The 26360-nt window shown below is 41.5% G+C and overlaps 1 protein-coding gene across 1 annotated transcript in view; it reads right to left on the bottom strand.

Annotated features, from left to right (window-relative positions):
* Window positions 1-7382: 7382 nt before the first annotated feature.
* lrrc75bb (leucine rich repeat containing 75Bb) overlaps window positions 7383-26360 on the bottom strand; it is a 33222-nt gene continuing 14244 nt past the window's right edge. Inside the window, exons 3-4 of the mRNA XM_069147154.1 lie at window positions 26033-26145; window positions 7383-11250 (exon numbers count right to left, since the gene is read on the bottom strand). Coding sequence (XP_069003255.1) covers window positions 10647-11250; window positions 26033-26145 — 717 coding nt within the window. The 3' untranslated portion in view covers window positions 7383-10646. The remainder of the gene's footprint in view (window positions 11251-26032; window positions 26146-26360) is intronic.

Consider the following 26360-nt stretch of genomic DNA (forward strand, 5'->3'; position numbering starts at 1 on the left):
ATGTGAGAGTCTGACGGACGCATCATGCCATTTTCACAGCGTTGGTTTATTCTTGTGAATTAGCTGTTTTTCACCAGCAATACACGAGAGAAGGTGCTCAGCTCCAATAGCCCTTCATATTTTTTTTTTTTACATTTTATGATCAATATTTTTTTTCTATATTGCAAAAATAATCTGCACTGTTTGTGGCAAAAGGGGAAAAAAAAAAAAAAAAAAAAAAAAAATCTAAATTTTTTTCATCAACTTGCAAAATTCGTCTTTCTGATGGTCTTATTTTAATAAGACAAGTCTAAACCAAGCCTGTCCTCTTCACCAGCACATTATGTGTTATTTATATTTGTTTTGTACTAAAAGTAAATGCGTCTACAATCTTATTTACCGCCATATATAGCCTGTGTGTGTGTGTGTGTGTGTGTGTGTGTGTGTGTGTGTGTGTGTGTGTGTGTGTGTGTGTGTGCATGCATGCCTGTGCGCACAAGGCCAGTGTCTGCAGTAAAGAGATTAGAGGGGTTTTCGTCCATTACGTAGCCAGTACCCGCTGAGAGCCCGCAGGGGGCAGCAGATAGCGCTGCCACATCACTATTATCATTCAGACACAACCGAGCCGCAGGGCGGAAGGATGTTCATGATGTTCTTTCTGTATAATGCACCGAAATCATACAGAAATGACAAGTTATGCAGCAGTGGTGCAGGAGACGACAGTGAGTTTACGGTGACTGCCGCAGGACCGATTGTAATGCATAATAAAATATAAATCCATACAGTGCTGAGTCTTTTTAAATTCCCCGCCACTCCCCGCACATCAAACAGCGACCCTATGTTGATTTATTTCACACAAGCACATTAAAAGATCTGTGGAGGCCTTCAGGCCAGCAGTGACACACTTTAGAGCTTTAGATTTGGCCTGAATATTCTTCCACTGTTGAACTGGAGGATGGAAGACTTCAAATCTTTCTCACATTTAAAAAAAAAAAAAAGCAGCCAAGTGGAGGTACATGTCGATATGACTTAAAAAGGTCAGCGATGACATATTTTTCCACATGCCTTTAGTGGCATTGAGCAATGAAGATGATCCTGGTTGTACTTCTGCCATCTGCAAGGAAGATAAATGAAATCATAGATTAACGAAAACAACAATTGAACAGGAACATCTCTTCCCAGAAACATTGGCCTCTTTTTTCTGCATAAACCAAAGAACTTCATAGAAAATAATTATTTGGTGACAAGCAGTTCAAATGAGAAGAGGACCATCTGGATTAACTCGGACACTTTTCCCTAAAAGTTACACTGCTGCTGATTTTGGTAAATGTAATTTTTTGATGCCGTGACCACAGATAGTTTTTGGTTTCTGTTGTGACAATTGCAGCTCAGAATAGTGAAAGTCAAGTGACATATAGTAGACTAAATATGCATAAATAAAGCAATTTATTCTTTTAGTTATTTTCAGCGGTGCAAAATTATTTTGTATTTGTGACAGCAGAGACAAATGCCAATGGGTGAAGCCAAAGAATATTTATGAATGTAAAAAGATTTATTGATTTTACAACCTGTGTCTTAGTGCACTCAGTACACTACAGTTAGTACACTACAGTTAGTACACTACAGTTAGTACCCTACGGTTAGTACACTATGGTTAGTACTCTACGGCTAGTACTCTACAGTTAGTACCCTACAGTTAGTACTCTGCGGTTAGTACCCTACGGTCAGTACCCTACAGTTAGTACCGTACAGCTAGTACTCTGCGGTTAGTACCCTACAGTTAGTACCCTACAGTTAGTACCGTACAGTTAGTACTCTGCGGTTAGTACCCTATTGAAAACAATCATGTTTACAGGAAAACTTGGTTTTCCCCAGAAAAACAAGTTTATTTTCTTCAATACAAAACAAAAGCGAAGACCAAGCACCTTCATGGGGATGTTTTTGGATCCTCCACAGTTCTGGGGGAGGTTTCTGGTTTAAATTTACAAACTAACGTTGGATGAGAACCAGATGACAAGTTCAAACTCTGCTCAAGAATTACTAGCTTTTAAAGCTCTGGGAGAGAGTCCAACACTAATCTGTCTCCAGGATTGTGAAACATGAGCACCCCATGAGAATGAATGATCACCTCCTCCAAACAATATCAGAGCCTGCAAGACACGCACGCATACACACACACACACACACACACACACACACACACACACACACACACACACACACGCGCGCGCGCGCGCGCGCGCCAATGGTGTGAAAGCCCTGTTGTTATCCAAGGAATTATTATTATCGTTCCTTATTTTTCTCCGTAAACAACTGCATTTTTGGAGGCTTCATCATATTCAAAAACTCATGAAAGTTGGCAAACACATTTCTGCGAAAAATTTCGTATTCTAGTGGAGTCGTCAGTGGGCGTGGCCAAATGGCTCGCTAGCGCCCCCTAAAGAGATGCCCCGGCGGCCACATTTACCTACATGCGCGAAATTCGGTGGACATGTTTGTCACACCGAGACACACAAAAAAGTTACATTGCACCATTACGTCAACGCAACAGGAAGTCCGCCATTTTGAATTTAGTCACCATTTTGGGCGAATCGCACTTGTAATTTAATGAACTCCTCCTAGGGATTTGTTCGGACCAACATTAATTTTTTTCTGTGCACTTTTAACATGTTTGTGATTAAAAGTTGTTAAGAGAGTTTGTTTTCGTCAATGATTGTGCCCGTGGCGTAGTGGCCATTTTGAGCATCTCACCATGAAACTACAAATGGCTGTAAATAAAACTTTCCTCTTGTGGGATTAATCAAGTATCTATCTATCTATCTATCTATCTATCTATCTATCTATAAATTGTTGAAGTCTACCTTGACTTCCCCGAGTTTGTTGATGCGAGAGAAACCATACTGAAACAAGAATAAGTTTAATACTTCTTTATTCAAGCAAAGATCTTTGGAGATCACACCACAGAGTATATCTGTTACAGCCAAGCGCCTGGTGAGATCTGAACATGCTGTCTGCGTTCAGATCCTTAAACCCTAGCTAGGCCCACCCATTCAAGATAATCGCTGGTCTTAGTACTTTTCCACTGTCTATACAATTCAGTATTTTCCCACTGAGTCGTTTTGCACAAAGAACAGGCTGTTCTCAATCATTCTGCAGTTGATATCACAACGGCCTTGAACTCTCCTTTCTCACAGTTTCTAAGACAAGCGGTCTCTTAGCAGGTGGGGGCCTGTCTTTCTAGTAGAGCACATTACGAGCAATGATATATGATATTTACGCTATGCTATTATCAGTCATACTATATTTCATATATATATATATATATATATATATTCCACACTATCTATCTATCTATCTATCTATCTATCTATCTATCTATCTATCTATATCTTATGTACATGGACTGACCGTCTCCAAACGTTACATACAGCCGACGCGCACCGTGCGAGGTCACGCATATCACTGTTTGCAGTTTTAATTATCTTTTCAACTTTAGTCCAACAAACATGTATTTATTTAATTTCCTTTGAAACGACTTAATACTGACACAATCTTCCTGGGAAGAATCTGCCATGTGGGTTCTCTTTATTTATTATGTCAGCAAAAAAAGCAGCTCAGTGCTTCTCAAGATCCCAGAAAACACTGTCACTAAGTTTCCTCCAAACATTTACATCTGTGATATTCAGTCAGTGCAGATAAATGAAGCTGAAATTAATTCTGGTTTATAAAAACATTCAGCTGTTTCTGGTGCTAACAAGCTCCACTTGGAGATGACACACAAACTGCTCTGTGCCGCCAACAAGTGCCACTAGATGGAGCCTGTATGCTTTCTAAAAGAGAGCAGTCCACTTGCTCTTTGAATGTTTGATTTAAGACCGACATCTCTGCTAGATCAAATTGTGCTTACTGGTAGATTTGCAAGTGACTTTTTTTTTTTTTACCAAATAAAAAGAGTTACAGTGGTTTTGAAAAGTACTTCACAAATGAAGTTGCTGATTTATTTATTCTTATCAAAACATTCAGTACAATGCAGAAGGTTCTTTAGATGTTTAGGTTTCATCCATCAAACAACATTATCAATACCGAGGGACTGGTCCCAAATTCATTCTTTTGATTTGAATCAGTTGCTTTTTTGTTGTTGTTTACTGCACTTTGTATGAAATTAATTGTTTACTTATTATTTTGGAAAGCAAAGGCAGTTTAAAAAAAAAAAAGACAACTTCTGACAGTGGTGGAAAATATGTACCCATTTGCTTACTTGCACATTACTTGAGTTATTTCACTTTCTTTTACTTTAACCTTCAACTTTACAGATACTTTGGGCTACACGGCATTCATTTGAGGGCTATGGTTGGTACTTTAAAGATAAGACTTTAAAAGAGACTAAATTTACAAAAAATTTAAAATACACCGTCTCGTACAAGCAATAACAAAAAAACAAACAAAAAAAATAAAATAAAAAGCTGTGTCGGCTGGTGGTCTCTTATCACTTAAAAGAAAAAGACAAGTTGTTTGTAGAGCTACCAAAGACAGATTTAACCTCCAAGCTTCTGAGATGGTTTCATCTAAATACATGTTTCTGTGCAAATATGGGAATATTCAATTTATATTTCATATGAAGAAAAGATTAGAGGAAACCCCGTAAAAGGAAATTAGATTTGTGCCATGTTAACAATCTATTAATGTCAAATATACACTGCTCAAAAAAATAAAGCGAACACTTAAACAACACATCGTAGATCTCAATGAGTGTGGAAAAATCAGATCACAGGCTGATCCAACTTCTGTGGAGATTCCTGAAGACAAGTCCAAATGAGTCTCAGTAGTGTGTGTGTCCTCCACGTGCCTGTATCACTCCCTACAACGCCTGGGCATGCTCCTGATGAGACCACGGATGTTCTCCTGAGGGATCTCCTCCCAGACCCGGATCAAAGCATCGGTCCACTCCCGGACAGTCTGCGGTGGACGTGGCGTCGGCGGACGGAACGAGACGCGATGTCCCGGATGTGCTGGATTGGATTCAGGTCTGGGGGACGGGCGGGCCGGTCCGGAGCATCGATGCCTTCATCGCGGAGGAACTGCTGACACACTCCAGCCACATGAGGCCGAGCATTGTCCTGCATCAGAAGAACCCAGGGCCCGCTGCACCAGCAGATGGTCTTCAACGGGTCTGAGGATCTCATCCCGGGACCTAATGGCAGTCAGGGTACCTCTGGCTAGGACACGGAGGGCTGCGCTGCCCTCCAAAGAAACGCCTCCCCAGACCGTCGCTGACCCGCCGCCGACCCGGTCCCGCTGGAGGATGTTGCAGGCAGCAGAACGTTCTCCACGGCGTCTCCAGACTCCGTCACGTCTGTCACATGTGCTCAGTGTGAACCTGCTCTCAACCTGCCCCCTCCACGTCTCCTGGTGGACCGGCCCGTCTCCCGGTATGTCCTCCGTCCTCTTGACACTGTGCTGACAGACACAGCAAACCTTCTTGCCACAGTGTACATTGATGTGCCATCCTGGATGAGCTGCACTACCTGAACAACTTCTGTGGGTTGGAGACACCTCATGCTCCCTCTAGTGGTGAGGACACTGGCAAAATGCAAAAGGGACCAAAAACCATCCAGAAAGGACGAGGACAGAGAAACGGTCTGTGGTCACCACCTGCAGAACCGTTCCTTTATAGGGTTGTCTTGATGATTGCCTCATTTCCACCTGTTGTCTGTTCCATTTGTACAACAGCAGGTGAAACTGATCCTCAATCAGTGTTGATCCTAACTGGACACGTTGATTTCACAGAAGTGGGATTGATTGGAGATACATTGAGTTGTTTAAGTGTTCCCTTTATTTGTTTTGAGCAGTGTACATCAGTCACAGGGGCCAGTTTTCAAGAATAAATATTTAACTTTTAACATTTTAAGTACATTTACTTTAGTTTGATTTTAAATGCAGAACTTCAGCAATCTGTTACTGGCACATTTAACTAAGGATCTGAATACTCAAATTCTGTGGAAAATGTCATCAACAATGATGTCATCGAGCCATAACAAATGTTGATCAGAGCTGTGAAAAAATATTTTGTGGATGGCATATTTTGCGCACATCATTCTAGCTGAAATACATTATTGGCTTTTATTTTGAAAGTAAAATCAGCCAAAATGCAGAGAAACTAATAACTAGTCATCAGACATTAAAGGACAACATTTTCCAGTACTTCAGTAAATATGCTTTGTTCCTCCCCACCACGGTTTAGAAAACAGTGTTCATGTCTGACAAACTGCACCTGAACCTGTAAATGTCTGCAGGTTGTTTCAGTGTCCGTTACAGGCCAGAAGAGGATCCACTGTTATCTGACACTGTTTCCTGTCATGGAACAAACAGGGATCGCAGATGGATCGCCTCGGGCTCTGCCCCTACAAACATGAAAATGGCTCGGAAGCAGAGCCGCTACAAGTCAGCAGGATGTTGATATCGTTCTGCCTTTGACAAGCGCATACAGGGAGCCACTCTCATCCACAGTAAATGCTGACATAGAAACCAACTGCTGAAACCTGAGCCATCAGAATATCTGTAAAGTGTCCCAGAAGTAGAGCAATTTTGACTTTCATGGTTTTTAATATTGTTCAGACTGCATCAATACAAAACGTAACATCAAGTCCCAACCTCGTCTTTGTTTATTGAAACAATACAACATTTGACTGTGGAGCATATTACATGTTTTGATGAGACTAATGTTTTCAGAGTGTTTATTTTCAGGAACAATGCTCTTGTATAATAATGATCCTGTATCCAGTCTGCAACAGACTTTTACAGGATTGAACGAAGTTGAACAATTCATGGATCTCATTTTTAAAAGTTGTACTATTCAATATGCAAGTAATTACATAATGTGAAAGAGGTCACTCCAAGCAACCAACTTACCTTCCTCTCTGGCTCCCGTCAGCTTTACAGGGCGTTGAGTTTCAGATCAACATTTTGGTTTTCCGGCCTTCAACAGCTCTGACTGCAGAAAAGCTCCTTAAACCAACCAAACATAGAAAAAAAGTGAGCAATTAGCTGGTGAACACAGTGGAACATTTAGCAGCTTAAAGCCATGGTACTGGCAGAATTAGATTTAGTCGTACTCACCGGTAGGTTACTTTTAACTTCTGATTTGTGTTGGAAAATCTGCTCCAGCTTGACTGTCACAAGAGCACCAGTGAACCCAGAACCAAAGCAGTCAAAACCTCATGGAGGACTTGTCACCTTAATATTGCCTCACATGATTGAAAGCAACAAGTGTGCAAACACCAGCTCCCCACTGTGTGTATTTGGATTGTCGAGTCACAGCCTAACCAATTCATTATTTGCTTTTAAATCAGCATATTCTAAAACGACATGTTTTATTTAAAATCAATATAGTTTCTACCCACCAATTCAAAAGTTACAAAAGAGAGAATGCATGCTGGGAAATACGAGGTAAACATTTGCACTAAACACACTTGCATTACTCTGCAGCACATATGTCAAGTCAGCAAGTGAGAGCAAGAGAGACCGTTTTATGTTCTTTTGCACAAAAATCAGCATCACAATGGTCGTTTGTGGCGGTGCTGGAAGGGACCCACATGCAAAACACCCAGCAGATGACCTGATCAATGGGAGCTTTAATGTCCACAGAAACTGGGGGAATGATCCAAGACAACTTGCGAGAGCACAAGTCCAAACTGGCTGAAAGCCAACAACAGTCACTACCGACCCGGGATCCTTCCGGCTCGGGGCAGGAACTCTGGCCGAGTCCGGAGGCGGAGAAGGTCCCTGAGACCTGTGCAGACTGGTGAGAGTGTCCCCGTAATTCTCACCGAAGCTGAGGCAGGTGGGTCCAAACCGGCTGGTGGGCGCGTCTCCGCGCTCCACACCTGGAGCAGCTTGGATTCAGGCGGAGATGCTGAGCAAGGGGGCTGGTCACCTGGTGATCTCCGTGGACCGACGCAGGACAGCAGGTATGTACCGCAGGGCATCAGGCACACTGGCATCAGGCAGCAAGAACCGAGATTGCAGGAACGCGTAACCGAACTACTGAAACCTGCAGCGTGGTACCAGGTGGTCTGATGGGACTGACTGACGCAGGTGGAGTGCAGGACCAGTTTATATACTGCCACGGGGTGATTACTGGAATGAGAACCAGCTGATTGAGGTGTGGTAGTGGGAGGTGACTGGAGGCCGGCAGTGGATGAGTCCACACCCTCCAGACAGACCAGAACACAGAACACAGAACACAGACCGGAACAAACAGGGGAGAGACAGGAACATGAGGGAAAGATGAACAGAGGGACAGACGGGGATCCTGACTTGGACCATAAAACTATGATTAGCCTGCATCATAACGTCAGTGAGTGGACGCAGACAAAAATGTAGACAGGATCCACTGCTGCCACAATTTTATTTTCAAGAATTGGTGTTAAAAAGAATAAAAATGTACCCACCATGCATTCACGGCTGCTGGCACCTTTGGTTTAGATTAGAAGAATTAGTGGCAATCAAAAGACATAATTGGGATCAATCAAACTAATATCTATCTGCTGTCCACCACTGTGCTACTTCAGTGTCACTGTTAGTGTTTTGTACCATGAGCTAATGGATTTAGCTTTAATTTTCACTTGCCAAACACAAGAAGTCCACAAAAGGACTGCTATTCAAATTCTATTTATTTTCGAAACAACAGCAGGCAAATATCACTTTCACCTTAAAAACGATTGATGATTTCAAGAGAAAATAATTAAAATTTAGTAAATTTACAAGTGATTTTATCATCAGTGATTTGAATGAAGGTTGATGATTTAATCAATCAAATCAAAAAGTTATGATACAACATTTATTTTAGGATGAATGACTCCGTAGCCTGTTTTTATGTCAACAACAGATGATAAAACCAATGCTAGTGTATTCAGGGACGGAGTCGTCCTTAAAGTGCAAACGAGTAAATATTTCATTTCTACGATCAAAGGTATAATTTACTCTGCATGTCTAATTACCTTCTCATAGACACACACACACACACACACACACACACACACACACACACACACACACACACACACAAAGACATCGTGTTCATTAATATCCCTGTAAACACAAAGAAACACATCTTCCTGAATAATAATACTATGGAAGGAGAATAGACCACATTAATGTCTGGAGGCAGGAAAAATGTGGATTGTTGTTGTGGAGCTGCAGACATTCTTATCTTTAATTCCCCCAAAAAGGAAAATGAATGTGGTTGTAAACATGCTCTGTCTGTGGGATCTGATGCTGCCCTCCAATTAACAGTCATGCCCATTTATTAAAACCAGCTCAAAAGAATGACATCTACATATATAAAAAACACTTGCAAAGAAGAAACTGCTGTAATGTGTTCATGCCACAACAAAGACTTGTGTGTGCTGCAGCACCACAGAAGAGACGGAAGAAAGCAGAGTTGTTGGCAGCTGTTTCATTTTCCACCTTTCTCGTTGCATGTGGTCTGATTCAGAAATAGAAGCATTCACAGACCACCATTGGACAAAAGTATCTGGGGCCAGTCCTATTTGCTGAGAAAAAACAAGGATCGACTGCTCGCCATCTGTGACGAGGCCTGATAGGGGCAGTAATCAGTTCTTCAGCAGCTCACACAAACACTGAGTGCTGCCTGCATGTCTGCATGTGTGCAACAGGATGTATATGATCAGTATATGAACACTTACTGAAGCTGTAAATGTAAATGAATATGGATTTCATTTGCTTTATTGGCTTAACAAAGATGACCATTTGTTTAATACCATTCCTGAATAAATGCTGTGTGACAGCTGGAAAAGCTGGAGGCATGTTTAATGTGAACACAAGCCCTGTTCACGCCGGGCATTAATCACAAGAGGACAGCTCAAAGTTCATCAGTTCACATTGGTGAACACACTGCTACCAATATGTGCAACAAACCTTCGAATGTGGTCTAAGGAATCAGAACTCAATGCATCTTGAGTGCCTTCATATCTGCACTTAAAACTGTCCACTTGTGATAAAATCATCCAGGATGCTTGTGAACAGAGCCATAATCTAACTGCTAAATACACATATATCATAGCAAAAACATCAGTTTAAATTAAACCGATCAATTTCTTGCGCAGGATATTTAGCTACTTTGAATTACTCAGACTTTTCACAGAAGTGGGGCAGCAGGAGAGAATCAAAGAGGCCAAACCAGCTGGATAAATGTGCTCGGGGGAATGTGAATCAGAAACGCTCCCAGTTTCCTCAACAGCCACCACTGAGGTGTCCTTGTGCAAGACACTTTATCCCCAGCTGCACCAGTGGACCGTGACAGAAAATAGGAAGCGTCTGGGTGGAAAAGCATACAACTTCAGAACCACTGGAAGACTGAAGGCCTGTTCAGTTTATTTTCCCCTGGATAAATGAGGTTTAGATTAATCCACAAATATACTCTTACAACTACAGAGCTGTCTGCATCACATTAAGTTTCAGTAGTCAAAGCATCCAGAGGGACACAACACAGCTACTTATTTGAAAGTTATTTTCAGAAACGTGTGTGTCACTATGAAGATCTTGTACCACCCTGACAGTGGCCAACACAGGAGGCTAGACTCAGGGCGAGGTGATACCGAGGGATATAAGAGGCTGCTGGATGAAAAGAAAGCAGCTCTGGGCGATCACCTCCCACAGAAGTGGAGCGGCACATTTTTTGACACTTTTTCTTCTCCAAAGCCCCAGGCTCGAAGCTCCAGCCTGTCCTCCTCCTCCTCTCTATCATCTTCCTCCACATCTCCCTCCTCGTACAGGCTGGGCTCCTCCACAGAGGTCTCCATGTTTGGGTTGTAGCTACTGAATGCCTGCGCCTCACTGTACTCATAAATGGTGGGGAGGCTGCTGCGTAAACCAAAGCGCCGCCGCAGGGCCACGAGTAGCGGCTGTGGGACGGTGAAGATATCCACGTTGTTGCCCAGGTCGATCCAGGCGAGGCACGGGAACTTCTTGGGATCCTTCACCGTGTCCCTCAGGTCTTTCAGGATGGCCACTGTCAGACGGTTGCCGTTGACAGCCAGTATGGTCAGTTTTGGCAGGCAGCTGAGGAAGGGCAGCAGCAGCCGCAAGCTGTCATCCTGCAGCTCGGTGAAGCTCAGGTCCACCGCGGACACCGCGTCACTGCTGCTCTGAAGGTAGAAGGACACGCGGTGGACGTCCCGGCCGGACAACGGGATTCCTGACAGGTTGACGACGTCACCTGTCAGTTTCTTCTTCAGGGCGGTCTTCAGACTGTTCGAAAGATAACAAAGAACATAATTTATTGTTTTGTTTACGTGCTGCAGGTTGGTTATATCTTCAGCATTGTCAGTTAGTTATCCAAGACAAACAACCTTTACTTAATGATTCAGAGTTTATGGATGGAAGAGGCTCTATAATGGGGTCCCGCACTGTCCCACAATTACCAGGGAACAGCAAAGTGCACAAAAAACAAAGTGTCCACCAGTGGAGAGAGATAAGCAATCAATAATATGAAGAAGAGAATTTGCATTTAGATGTGTGTCGGTCTGAGTGTCATCTGTGGAACCTGTACAGTCATCTCTAACCCAGCCCAAAGTAAAAAAAAAAAAAAAAAAAAAAAAAAAGGTCCATCAAAGGCAATGAATAAGTACATTTATGATTCAAACACAGAGTGAAAAAAGCAAACGTAAACATTGTGCCCTTCTGTCCGGGCCAATTAGAAACAAAAGTGTCACCCAGGTTTGAACCGGATCGTAGTTTCACCACTGGGAGACGTGTTATTTTGAAATTCAGTAGAAAGATGCATTTTTTTCAGTTGGATTTGTAAAAAATCAGGTCAGTGTTTAAAGTATTGTGAGTGACGGGTTGATAAGCTACTTGAGCTGAGCTGAGTGCATTTAAAAAAAAAAAAAAGGAGATATTTCAGCCTGTCAGCATCGTGTGCAAAAAGGAGCATGAAGATGCATCCCTCTCTTCTGCAGCAGGTTTCGTAAGAATGTGGACAGAGACGAGTTGTCGTGGTTCACTTGGGCTATAGAGGCACTGGTGGGCAGATTGTCTTACCTTTGTAGAGACAGGCTCACTGTTTTCCCTTGTTTCCAGGCTTACTGCTAAGTCAGCCGGCTAGTAGCTATATCTTTAGCATGTACACAATTCAGACCTGTAGAAGTCCTCTCTTTGAACTCGGAGTGAGACGGCAAAAGAGGGAAAGTGTATTTCCTAGAACTTTTTCTTTAAGTTTTGTCAGTATTTGATAAATGTCTTTTGAGATATTGTGCAGGACAGACAGGAGGATTAAAGGGTAGATGATGGATGAACGGTCTGTATAGATGAGAAACAAAAAGGGTAAAGGCCGTAGAGCATCATCTATTTCAGTCCAAATGACTTTAGACAACAGGTGTGAGTTGCATTCCTCTTAAGGTGAAGTACTACTTTAACAATCCACCTGTCAGCTTGAATCATGGCATTCCTCACTGCCTTTGCTCGCACTGCGAAATCTGCAGCTCTACATCAGAATATGGTTAAATATGCATGAGAGCTATAAGGCAGTGACATGCATGTTGGGGCAGCACAGCGTTAACACAGAGCTGCTGCAGTGCAGTGCACTTCTTTGCTTTTGCATTTGTACTTGGAAGAAGTCAGAGAGGGAAGACATGTGCCAAACAAATGACAATGAGGACGAAGCGTGGGGGAGTTGTTTTCAAAAACAGGAGAAAAATGCTGTGTTGAATTGGCCTAAGGTTTCTCCGCTCTGTCTCAGCCCTGTTTGCCTCCTCCGGCACAGCGAGGATTATCCCTACATCTCTCTCTGCTCCCTGGTCTGTCTGGGAGCCTCATAAATCGGCAGGCTCTTTACATCTGTCACCTTCTCTGCTCGGTTAAGGGAAAGAAAAGGATCTGTAGCACACCGGGGCTGTGATTCGCAAGATTATTGATTCCAGGAGGAGGCTATAATTCATCTCTCCCTCCCTCATATCTTCACTCCTGCTCACTGCCTCTCACTTTCTCGCTCTTTCTGTTCTTGGCCTCTTTTCTTTTTCTTGTGCAACCTCTCTGTTTCGCTTGTTCTACATGTGATCTGCTGAAGCAAATATATTCACGCTTTCATTTCTCTCCTGTGAATGACTTACTTCAAATGTTATGTCATTAAAACTCTCAGGCGGCCACCCAAACCTCTAACGGTTGTTAAGAGATTACAAAAACAGGATCAGTTTTCATTGGAAAATCTCTTGTGTTTTTTTGGCTCAGTATTGTAAAGCTGAAACTAACATTTACTTTCATATTAATTCTACTATTTTTCTATTACTTGATCAATCATCAAATCAAATGACTCTTGACCTGAGGAAGCTGCAATATAAATATAAGGTGATGATGGTGATTCACAGCATGGAAAAACAGAAATATTACTTCATCTTTTTCTTCTGAATTACTGCGTAATTCTATAATTATTCACATACTAAAAAGCATTTAAATAAAACAAATCATTCTTTAGTTTCGTTTAATGTATGTTAAGGTAACTTATTTGACATACATAATGTTACTTTTGTAAAATGACTTATTTTAACCCAAACTGGGATCTTTTCTTAAATCCAAACCTTTTTTTTAACTTTTGTTTAAGGGACCTATGTTTTTCACGACAAGATGAGGCAGAACGTGACGATGACACGGTACCCTCTAGTGGACTGACGGGTGTGTTACAGGCTTTGGTGTGACACTGGGTTGTAAATTGATATTACTTTGATTTCTTTTAATTTGACTAAAAGACGTCTTGACTGATAGTTTCAGCTCTCAAAAGTTACTGATCGATTCTTAAAATAGCAGGAGAGTCGACTGCATCTTCTCCAACCCTCCTGTGACTCCAGAAGCTTTACTGCATCACTGTGCAGCTTCGGCTTTACTGTAGTGAAACAGACTTTTGTTCGCTCTGGCTTGTTTATTGCAGGGTTTCCCTGCCTCTGCTCGAGTCCGTCCCTCTCATGTGTGCCTATGTTTATGTAGGAAGAGCTGATCCATGAGACAGGCAGGATAGGTACTGTGGGTGAGTGGGCGGTGCGGGGGGAGGTGGGGAGGGCTCTAATGTGCTTTTAATGAGACAGAGTAAAAGACGACTTCAGATTTCCTTCCAAATGTGCTGCCTCCGAGCTCGGTGGGCACAGTCCCACCCACAGGCTGGTGAGCTGGCCGCGGGCCCAGGGGCACAGCTAGCATTTCTAAAGCCACAGTGTGCACTACAGTCCATCAGCATGAAACGATAACAACATAAACAACAAAATGTCTCATCTCGCTCCCTCTGATGTGGCTGCCATGCTTGTAGGCAGTGGTGCATATCCTTTTGGACCAGCTCAGACAAAAACAACTTCAAAGCATAGTCTACCCGCATAAACATAATGTGAGCAGGAGCGTCGCCTGCTCCGAGACTCATTTAAAACAAATAACTGAGGGAAATCCATCTATTGACATCCTCAGGAGCAACTGATACAACCGTGCAACAATCTAATAAGAGTTGAGTCTCATGTGTCAAACTATTGGATGCTTAATTGTGGGTTCAGGCAGACTGTCTAATTGCTTTTCATAGCCAGTTTTCCTTTAGGATGTTGCTAACTTTTACGCACTGAACAAGGGTCCTTGCTGTTCTATAGTTATGTAAACCCCAGAGGAAGGAAATAAAACATCTGGGATTTGTGATGTTGAAATCGAGTGCAGGCAGAGAGATCGAACTCCCAGAAAAGGTCAGAACAAAACTGGAGATTGTGTCTTTTAACGAAACATTTTAGAGAGTGTGTGGTTTGAGTGCAACAGTGATTCAATCTGACTTTAAACTGCACTGGATTTACTTAATACTGTTTAAAAATCCACAGAGCCTTGATCTATCACGCAGTCTGTGACTGCTGACACAGAGATCCACTGCCTGTAGTTACTGAGTACACATTTTATACAAATAATGTGTTTTAACGTGGAATTTGCAGCTTTAATTTCCAAATATAACTGCGGCTGTTTGAACTGCAACTATTTCTCCAATATTTACCATATATGTGACATTTTGTGCCGTAGATCCCTAGACAACATTAAAGCGTATCCATTAAAGCTTGTGGCAGATCCATTGATTTCTGTGTTCACACTCATTTTCTGGCCCATGTTCGGTGCCACTCAGTATCAGGTTAGTCTCCTCTCTGTCTAGCTGTCTCTCCTGATGTTACAGAAGTTAAGTGCTCATCATTAGTCTGCAGCTTCCCAGCTTCACCATTCTGCTAATCAATTTCCGCTCGAATGCAACCAAACACTCTGAACCTGAAAGAAGACGGAGGGCTGCATGGATGAATGTTTAAAAAAAAAAAGAAGGCTGAAAGGGTAGAACGTGTACATTCTCCTAAATCAAAATACAGTGACAATTTTACAAGGACAATCTTACAAGCCCGTAATATTCTGTACCGGGGTGAGAGTTAAAAGGAAAAGGCAGCAGAAACTTGTAATCTGTCTTCCCCACACAGAGTACATATTCCCCTTCATTTACTCTCATGAATCAGTAATACATCAAGAGACAGTTACAGGTTATATCATTTATCTCATGCTCAGGGCTTTCATATAACAATGGGTTATAAGAATGACTTAAAAACCCATATATTTTAATGTATTAACTGTTAATTTAACTCCCTCATTTTCTCATAGGAGACACTTTATAAAGCTTTTTGTGAATAGTATCACTATTCACTTGTACAAATCAAATAAAAATGCTTATTACAGTAGGTCTAACATCTAATTTTTTGAAATACTTCTCTTGGGAGTGATATGCGACAATTAATACCCCCCTCATGTATGTTAACAATAAAGGTTAGCTTAGCTTGAAGACTAGAAACAGGAGGAAAGAGCTGACTCTGTCTAAAGACAAAAAAAAAGAAGTCTTATTGTTACCTTCAAACAAACAGCAGCCAGAAATAGTCCCACAAACATTAACGCCACTGTAAAATTACACTTGTAGGTTTTAAACTTGACTTTTTTTCAGATTGATCAAACAAGATATAATGAGTTCATTATTAAGTTATAGAGGTGCTGGTAGGTGGATTTTGTTATCTTTATGTCATTTTTATTGGTTTTACCCTCTAAGTTTCCATGCTGTTGTAGGGAAAAGGTTTCCCCTTGAAAGTCTATCTATCTATCTATCTATCTATCTATCTATCTATCTATCTATCTATCTATCTATCTATCTATCTATCTATCTATCTATCTATCTATCTATCTATCTATCTATCTATCTATCTATCTATCTGTCTGTCTGTCTGTCTGTCTGTCTGTCTGTCTGTCAGTCAGTCAGTCAGTCAGTCAGTCAGTCCGTCCATCCGTCCGTCCGTCCGTCCGTCCATCCATCCAGCCATCCATCCATCTATCTATCTATTATCTATATCTCTACGTATCTTTAGACAGAGCCAGGCTTGCTGCTTGGCTTTCTCCAGTCTTTCCGCTAAGATGAACTAAGCTAAGATAAGATAAGCTACGATAAACTAAACTAAACTAAGATAACTTAGGATTGTGCAGCTTAATATTAGTTTACATGAGAGTGGTATCAATCTTTAAAATTTTTGTTTGCAAGAGAGCAAACAGGTGCATTTCTCAAAGCAAGTTGCTGCTCTCTGTGTTTTAAAGACAAAAAGACAAAATGATTTAACAAGGTTAAATATTAGAGGCTTTGCTGGCCTGGGAACCCCCAAAAGGATGATATTATTAGGCTACGGGACTTTGAAACATTACTAAACATACTCATAACTCATAACCCCTTCATAAATTTCACTTATTACAACGTGTACCAGTGACTCTCTCAGAAAATACGATATGAAGGATTTTTCTTTCTGGCCCAGTTGAAAACTGAAGCTCATTTGTACAAATTGCAAAGATCTAACCAACTTCAGCAGAGAGATAATAAGATACGAGATAATATCTCATAGCATCTCAGCTGGGAGGACAAACTCTCTGTAATACAAATTCTAATTTATTTCCTGCTGAGCATGCAGAGAAAAACTTGACTCATTCCAGGGGAATGATATAAAAGCACTTGAGAAACATTGGATGTGGAAACCGTTCCACAGACCCGTGGGAGGTTCAGATCAATGTCTACTTCATCAACGCTTCGGTCTTGACTTGTTTATTCCTCAGATCGATCTGAGCTGTTTTGCCTCCAGGCATCTGTATAATACATGCACAGTAGTCTGGCTCAGCCGTGGGAGAGCCTGCGAGGGTCCAATGTACAAACTCACCTTAGAAAAGGGAGCTGGTGCAGAACTGCTTCTTTATTTCTGTGCTTCTGGTTTATCTGGCCTATGGCTGCAGGCTACAGTGTTCAACATTTCCTCCACTGGTTTGTTTAACTTAACTCAGTTTTAGCATAAAATATGTCTCTCTCATGCCTTGAGGCATTTAGCCGCGTTAATGATAATCCTTTACAGCAAAAGAAATGTAGCTAAATTTGCCATTTCCTAAACTATGCAAATGTCATACTGATAGTATGGTTCTGCAGAAAATGTACTAGGAAACATGAAAGTGGTGATTGCGTCCAGCAGCCAGTGTCTTCCAGTTTCATGGGATAATGGCATTTTCTGGGGAGGAAAAAATAGCCTCAAAGCTCATTTGGATTTGGATTAAAATTCAGTGAAACATTTAGTGGATGGGCTGATTAAAGCTGCTTCCACTGTACGTTGTCAATGGAGCAGCGGCGGGCTGTGCAGCGTTTTGACATCTCAGATCAGTCACTCATTTCTGGGAAACGTTGAATTCAAAGTTTGGGGAAGTGTCGTTTGAACTGACAGCAGATGTACCTTTAAAAAGCCGATCTTACAAAAGCCAAAATCATCGAAAAGAAGGGGTCAAATTCCTAAAATGATCCAACTAACTCAACAGCTCAGTCAAATCCTTAAAGATGCAGCGCCACCAGTTCCTGTCAGACTTTTGAACAGGTCTGAAGGTGGAGTTTTAATTAGCACAAAAACGAAAAGGACTGAAGCATCTGTGAAGTGCAGTAAACCTCCCACAGCTATAAGCTACTCCATCATACAACTCTCATGGGCTCTTTGCACATGAATGGGGAAAACATGACAAACAGCTGAAACGGGAGTGATATTTCTTCTCAATGCAACGAACTACAACGAACAAAAAGGAGAAGGACAGCAAAGAAAGAGGGAACACATGATAAACTGTACAATTCAAAGGAAAGAGGAAAGAAAATGTCCTGATTTCTTGTAAAGAATCTCACTGCTACTTTCAGTTTACACCAAAAAGAACCCAAACAGCCCAACACTGATGTGACATGGATGTCTTCTAATGATATGTGACTTCCAACCCAATAGAAAAGCATATTCTCGCTTGTGTGCTGAGGATGATAAAACCTCCTGGTACAGAATGTACCATAATGCAGCTGCGTGGCATGTAAAATGCAAAACTCGGGTGAGCTATAAATTCACCCATGACTTGATTTGATGTGACACACTGGATGCTTAAGAGAAAAGAATCCTGCGACAGAACAGACAGAAAGCAGTTTGTATTACATAACTGTGTATCATGGAGGAGTGCGCCTGTGTCTGCTTTACTATGTCAAGGCACAGTTATGAAACCGGCATTAAAATGCAGGGCTCCAAACACAGAGCAAGGGGTTGATGGTGGGGAGTGATCTCTATCAGCCTTAAAGGAACGAGACCCACAGATTATCAGAAAACACCACAATCCTTTATTTCTTGTGCATGCAAGCAGCGGCAGCTTTAGCTCAGATTTACAGTTAAATCCAATCAATGAGAGGTTAAGAGAGGCTCAATCCCTCCATAAAAACAAAGGAACTCTGGAAAATGTCTTATTTAACATGGCATATATCACGTTTTTTCATTTCTGTTAAATTATAAACGCCTCCAATCCTGAGTTTACTGATAAACACGTTAAATCATTCTAATTATTTCATTATGGTCCTGAAGATTGGAGCGATGGATACCGGACTGTCTTCCTCCCTCCCCCTCATCCCGCACGATCTCAGTCTGTACCGCGGGAAGTCCTCAATTATTCATGGAGGAGGATGGCGGCTGGATCTTTAAGGCTCTATTAAAAGTGGAGGTCAAACAGAAAGCTGATTGAGCTGACTGAATGCAACACTCAGTCAAGTGGTATACTCCATCTCTGAATGGGAATATGACCAGAAACAATAAAACCTTTTAAAAATCTATGATTGTGTGATCAAAAACACAAATTCATAGTTTTTACTGTCCGATTTTTGCCCCCGCCCGAGGAGTCGACCCTCTAAATCAGTCAGAGGTCATGCTGTCAGAGCCTGCCAGTCCTCACCTCAAGGAGGTCCAGAAAAAATAGGTCATACATGTATTAAAGCTCAGTTTACAGATACATTACATATGTACAGTAAATACGTGAGGGAAGAATTATTTAGTTCATTTGATTAGACACAGCAGCAGTGTGACAGACAGCAGCTGTAATCAGATTATAGGTTTTAGTGTTTAGTCATAAACAAACTATTCAACAAATTCTAATTTTGACCAGTTGATCAGTTCTCTTACACTCAGCGTGAAGAAGTCTAAAGCGCACACAAGTTTCTTTACTAGTTTCACACTGTTCTCATTTTACCATCCAGCAACCACCTTGCTGAAAAATCATCCATCCATCCATCCATCCATCCATCGATCCATCCATCCATCCATCCATCACCCATCCATCCATCCATCCATCCATCCATCCATCATTCATCCATCCATCCATCCATCAATCCATCCATCCATCCATCCATCACCCATCCATCCATCCATCCATCCATCCATCCATCCATCCATCCATCCATCATTCATCCATCCATCCATCCATCCATCATCCATCCATCCATCCATCCATCCATCCATCCATCCATCCATCATCCATTCATCATCCATTCATCATCCATCCATCCATCCATCCATCCATCCATCCATCCATCCATCCATCCATCCATCCATCCATCCATCCATCCATCATTCATCCATCCATCCATTATTCATCCATCCATCCATCCATCCATCATCCATCCATCCATCATCCATCCATCCATCCATCATCCATTCATCATCCATTCATCATCCATCCATCCATCCATCCATCCATCCATCCATCCATCCATCCATCCATCCATCCATCCATCCATCCATCCATCCATCATCCATCCATTCATCATCTATCCATCATCCATCCATCATCCATCCATCCATCCATTGTCCATCCATCATCCATCCATCCATCCATCCATCATCCATCCATCCATCCATCCATCCATCCATCCATCATCCATCCATCCATCCATCCATCCATCCATCCATCCATCCATCCATCATCCATTCATCATCTATCTATCTATCTATCTATCTATCTATCTATCTATCTATCTATCTATCTATCTATCTATCTATCTATCTATCTATCTATCTATCATCTATCTATCTATCTATCTATCTATCTATCTATCTATCTATCCATCCATCCATCCATCATCCATCCATCCATCCATCCATCCATCCATCCATCCATCCATCCATCCATCCATCATCCATCCATCATCCATCCATCATCCATTCATCATCTATCTATCCATCCATCCATCCATCCATCCATTATTCATCCATCCATCCATCCATCCATCATCCATCATCCATTCATCATCCATCCATCCATCCATCCATCCATCCATCCATCCATCCATCCATCCATCCATCCATCATCCATCCATCCATCCATCCATCCATCCATCATCCATCCATCCATCCATCCATCCATCCATCCATCCATCCATCCATCCATCCATCATCCATTCATCATCCATTCATCATCCATCCATCCATCCATCCATCCATCCATCCATCCATCCATCCATCCATCATCCATCCATTCATCATCTATCCATCATCCATCCATCATCCATCCATCCATCCATCCATTGTCCATCCATCATCCATCCATCCATCAATCATCCATCCATCCATCCATCCATCCATCCATCCATCCATCCATCCATCCATCCATCCATCCATCCATCCATCCATCCATCATCCATTCATCATCTATCTATCCATCCATCCATCCATCCATCCATCCATCCATTATTCATCCATCCATCCATCCATCATCATCCATTCATCATCCATCCATCCATCCATCCATCCATCCATCATCCATCCATCCATCCATCATCCATCCATCCATCCATCCATCCATCCATCCATCATCCATCCATCCATCCATCATCCATCCATCCATCCATCCATCCATCCATCCATCCATCCATCCATCCATCCATCCATCCATCCATCCATCCATCCATTCATCATCCATCCATCCATCCATCCATCCATCCATCCATCCATCCATCCATCCATCCATCCATCCATCCATCCATCCATCCATCCATCCATCCATCATCCATCCATCATCCATCCATGGGCATTCCAACAGTTTATTATAGCTCTGGAGGTAAAGTTAGGAGATCATCATAGTCAGTGGGATACACTGTCTGGGTACCATGACGTGGTGTGGACCAACAGGCCTGACCCTGCCATCCACAGAGCTACACATGATTAAAAATCTGTCCTACATGATAAAAAAAAACAACCTCTTCTCTTATCAAACTTGAACTTCCTGGGCAGCAAAAACAAAAAAGTAGAACGATTTTCTGAGAGATTTTAAATTGCATCAGTGTAAACAGCAGCAGGTATAATAGAGAAGTGCAAAGGTGAGAGGTATACTTCCTTGAAAATGTTGCTGTGGCCTTGGAAGGATCATATAAGGGAGAATGGCTCAAAATAGCAGCAAGGAAGGGAGGAAGAAGGGATTTCTTTAAAGATTAGAGCAAATTAGGCTGAGCAGAGCGGGGAGAAACTGGTTAGAAAGAATCCCAGAGAGAACTTCTCTGGTGATTAGTGAAAAGCCGTCAAGGAAATCGGGCTGGAAATACAGTCGGTGAAATGAAGTTGAAAAAGTGGTTATGAGCATCCAGACTAATAAAGAGACATAAAAAAAAATTCACTGCTCAACATAATGTAGTTGCAGTCAAGACAGCTTTTCAGTGGCTAATTATCGCCAGGGTGTGATTAAGAAGTGACATCGTGACATTCTCACGCTGGTGATAAAGGAAAAAGACACACATTTGTACGCATAGTGGTGTCGTGGTTGAGGCCACAGACAGGCAACGCTTTACGGAGTAAAAAGTAAGAACATGATGCGTGTTTCATTCGTAGTATTTCATAATGTTTGGATTGTGCAACATTAAATATGATGTTTTCAGATGTTAAACATTACTCTGTGTTGTTATCGATAGAAAAAGCAGCTGCGCTTGAACATGCAGCAAGTGTTTGTTATTTTTAAGTACTAAACTCTCAAATGCTGATTGATTCTTCAGTATAAGTGCACAGTACTTGTACTTTCTGAGATGTGAACATGAGCACGTAATGTGCTGTTTGTTGCTACTTCAGTAGCCCTCAGTTCAATACCTACTAAGCTTCATATGAACTTAAATAAAAGTGATGAAAAAGCCCTCAGTGTGATCTGTGGGAGGAAAAGGCACATTAGTGTGAGCAGCGTGAGGTCTGGGTCAAACATCAGGACTCAGACAGACTATCAACACTCACAGCTGCTCAAAACAGATGTATGCGAGCATCCACGACTCCTTTCACACTCATCATTAGTCGGCTCGACCAGCAAGACTGAAGATTAACGTTTAACAAAATCCTGCTGTACAATATATTCAATGCTGACACAAACACAGCAACAAATTCCAGATGCACATACTTCTTTCAACACTTGGGAGTGTTTTCACTCTGGAAAGCTTCACCCCGAATAAAAGACGAAGTGATGTTCTTGAAGTACAAGAATTTCTTTGAATGTACTGGAAATGTCTCTAATAGCTGCTGTAAGAGCACCACATCAATTATTGCCTTGCAGTAAAGACAAGTAATGAAACAGCATCTGCAATCACAATCCAATCTCTTCAAAATGTGCTCGAAGGGCAATTTTAGTGTAATAAAAATATGAGCTTGATTAATCTAAAATTCAATACCAATTACAATAACATTAGGAACTCCTCCAGGTACTCTGCAATACTGTACTTCTCAGAGAGCTGGCACGTGCAGCTGCAGAGAAAAATGAAATTGCCTTGATAATATGTTTAGCGTGACACACCTGCTTTCCACTTACAGAGTTATAGAAGCAAACCAGGCTCCAGTAATAAAGTTTGAATAATGATTTATGTGTTATTTCTGGAACATTTGCAACTACTAGAACATATTTCATGAAAACAATCCAATATGAGCCGTGGAGAGGAGGCTACAACACATTTCATTTACAGACTTCTCAATATCAGAGATATACAGTATATGTATGTGTCATATGTAATATTCAGGGACAAAATAAGAAGAATGTAATATGGGTTATATAATAGCAAATGCTTTTTCACTCCTAAATATGAAAAGATCAAATTCATGATCGATTGGAAGCGAGGCAGGAGGAAAGAGGGAAATACATGAATTCTAATCAGCAACCTTGCAGTGATTTTGCCTCCCCTCTCTTCCTCTTCGTCTGACACAGCGTTTCTCCGGAGCCTCGGCTCAAACTGCAGAACTGCTCTGTGTGGCAACTGTTGAACAAAATGGACTCTCACAAGAAGGAGAGAAAAATCCCACCGGAAAAAAAAGGAGAGGAAGAGTATCAAAAGGAGGATGGGATTTTAAAATAGGAGGAATTTAGGGCTTCAGGACAGAAAGAAAAAGGAGAGCAGAAAAGAGGAGGAGGAGACAGATACACATTTAAAACCATGTAAACTGGCACCTGATGCTTAATCTAATCCAAAGGCATTCATGTTTTCTGCACGTTTAAGGGAGCGCCGTTCTTTGGCAGGATAAAGAAACCGTGTGCTTTGAGTTCCACAGGAAAGTGCTGCTGTGTGGATGTTTGCAGTGGAAGCTGGGAGAGAGACAGAGCTCTAATGAGCACACTGGGAGAGTCTGCCTTGTTGTTGTGTTGAGCGTTATTTCGAAACATTGCAGCCAAGAGACTGAGGCGGGAAGTTAACTTGAGCTGTCAAAAAAATCTTTCAATCTGGGTTAATTGCTTGGGGAGAGAGCCTCATGATTATCATTAGATGTTTTTTTAATGCTTCCTCAAACGTACCTGTTACTCAACTTGACTTGGAGAGCGTTCTTCTTCGTTCACGCAGATTTTCTACAGTTACTATAATTACTGTCTTTTGGTTGCTTTCTCGATATTTTGCTCAGGCATGAATAATCAGCATCCGACCTCTGGTGGCCTGCAGTTTTGGTGGCAGCGCATCAAATCGGCCTCAGTCATCCACATTATCTGATTTTCTTATTAGTTTCTTGTTCCAGGAGTCTCCAGATCATTATTGGAGACAGTTTAGTCGTAGACATTAATGCTGAGGGATGATGGAGGAAATGCCACTCTAGGTTGTTAAACTTTCTACAAATAAATCACACTTGTCATGGGTAGAGCTTGAGCTGGTGTGAGGCGGATTTCGTCACAGTAGTATCAGGAGGGAAACAAGCTTTGCCTGAGAGAAAAGTGTGAAAATGGACACATCCTGGTAAGAACACAGTGTTATCGTAACAAATGTGATTTATTTTTTTTTACTGTAGAAAAACACAGAATTATGAGGAAAAACATCCTCAATTCAAATTATACATATTTAAAACAACAGCAATATAAATAAAAGGTAAAATAGGCTCCTCATACAACATGGCAATTATTTTGCCTTCAAGGTCCCATATTTTACACATTTTCAGTTGTTGTTTTTTTGTACTGTTTTGATATCAATAAGAAGATATTCTTTTAATCCACCTATTATTTCCAGTAACTACTATTTTTGTGTGATTACCACTTGTGGCCACATAAGGTGCGGTTGCAGCTCAACCGAAGTTACATAATGTTACTTTAAAGTATATGTGGTTTTCGTTACTAATTAATAAATGTGAGAGCAACATTTTTCCAGTTGGTCTCAATGGAGCTAATTTTAATTACTTCCTAAACTGTTAATGGTTTAATTTGAAGTTCAATCTTATAAAGACATTTATGTCTGTAATACTATAATATTTTTTGTATATTTGTTTCTTTTCTACCAAACTTTTTAAAATTTCAATCAACTCATAGTTTAACTAAACAAGAAAAAAAGAGGCTCGTTCTCATGCCAGAATGATTAATTAATAGCTGAAAAAAATTGTATTTGGAAAATAGGTCTAGGCCAGAAAACAAGACCTTGAAGACGTAGAATAAAATGATAAGCGGGAGATGCGTTTGCGCTGCCTGATTTATTTCACTAATCAACAAATGGAGGCGTGGCTGAATTTGGCTCTGTTTGGTTGACATGTGAGAAATAGATTGGTTGGTTATGGAATTAAACAGCGTGCTAATGCAAGTCCACCTGGTTAATGCAAGCCTGATAAAGTGGTCATCATCACAGTATGATGTGAGGACTAACTAGCTTTAAGCTGCACTATGAGAACAATGCAGTTTATTACCGAGACCTTCAGCATGATGTCATGTACTGTTGCAGCCATCAACTGCATATTTAAAACAATTTTATGATGCTCTCATTTTAAAACAGATTCACTGGAAACATAGAAAAGTCAGTGAGAGACAGTCATCTTGATTTACCAGCTATAATTGATCAAATCTGCCATAGCAACTGTCATTCACAACTACTGTACAATTGATGATTTATGGCGAGAAGCGAGAGGCCTGCTTTGGTCAAGGACTCATTATATCAAATATCACAACAAGGTTTGAGTACCAAAACTGCCACTGTTTTTCTAAACGGGATATTTGCTGTGTGAGACAGAAAGCTCAACAGTAGCTGAAAGGAGCGGGACTTGGAACATGATCAAGTGGAGTAACATCTTCCCAGAACAGGCACAGGACTTTCCCCAAACTTCCTGTATTTCAGAGAGGCTGTGGAGGATTGAGTTGCGTGATGCAGACGGTGAAGATGTGTTTAGGATCTGAAGAGTGACGGCACGGTGTCGGGCGGCAGCAGGAAGGACAAACTCACCAGGCCTGGGACTTCCTCCTGGGCACGCTCTGTCTCGTCCACTTGGAGTGAGGGGTCAGGTGATAAATCAGCTGGCGGCATATCCTATTGGTAGACTTGGGCGAGTCAGTCTCCTGCGACACACACAGTGGGCCGATGATGGGCAAAATAAAACAAATCTAGTTCATGTGACCAATCAAAAACAAGCAGGAGCTGTTCTTGAACAAATGCAATTGAACTATCACACGTTTGAGTCGCTGTGATAAAAAACAACAACAAACAGTATATTTACCAGATGATAGAGGTCTGTCAGATACCTGCCAAGTAAAAGTCAATTATAAAGGCTGGT

Source organism: Embiotoca jacksoni, unplaced genomic scaffold (assembly GCF_022577435.1).
Source record: "Embiotoca jacksoni isolate LCO1_2020_lvr unplaced genomic scaffold, fEmbJac1.0.p SCAF_131, whole genome shotgun sequence".
NCBI classification, from domain to species: domain Eukaryota; kingdom Metazoa; phylum Chordata; class Actinopteri; family Embiotocidae; genus Embiotoca; species Embiotoca jacksoni.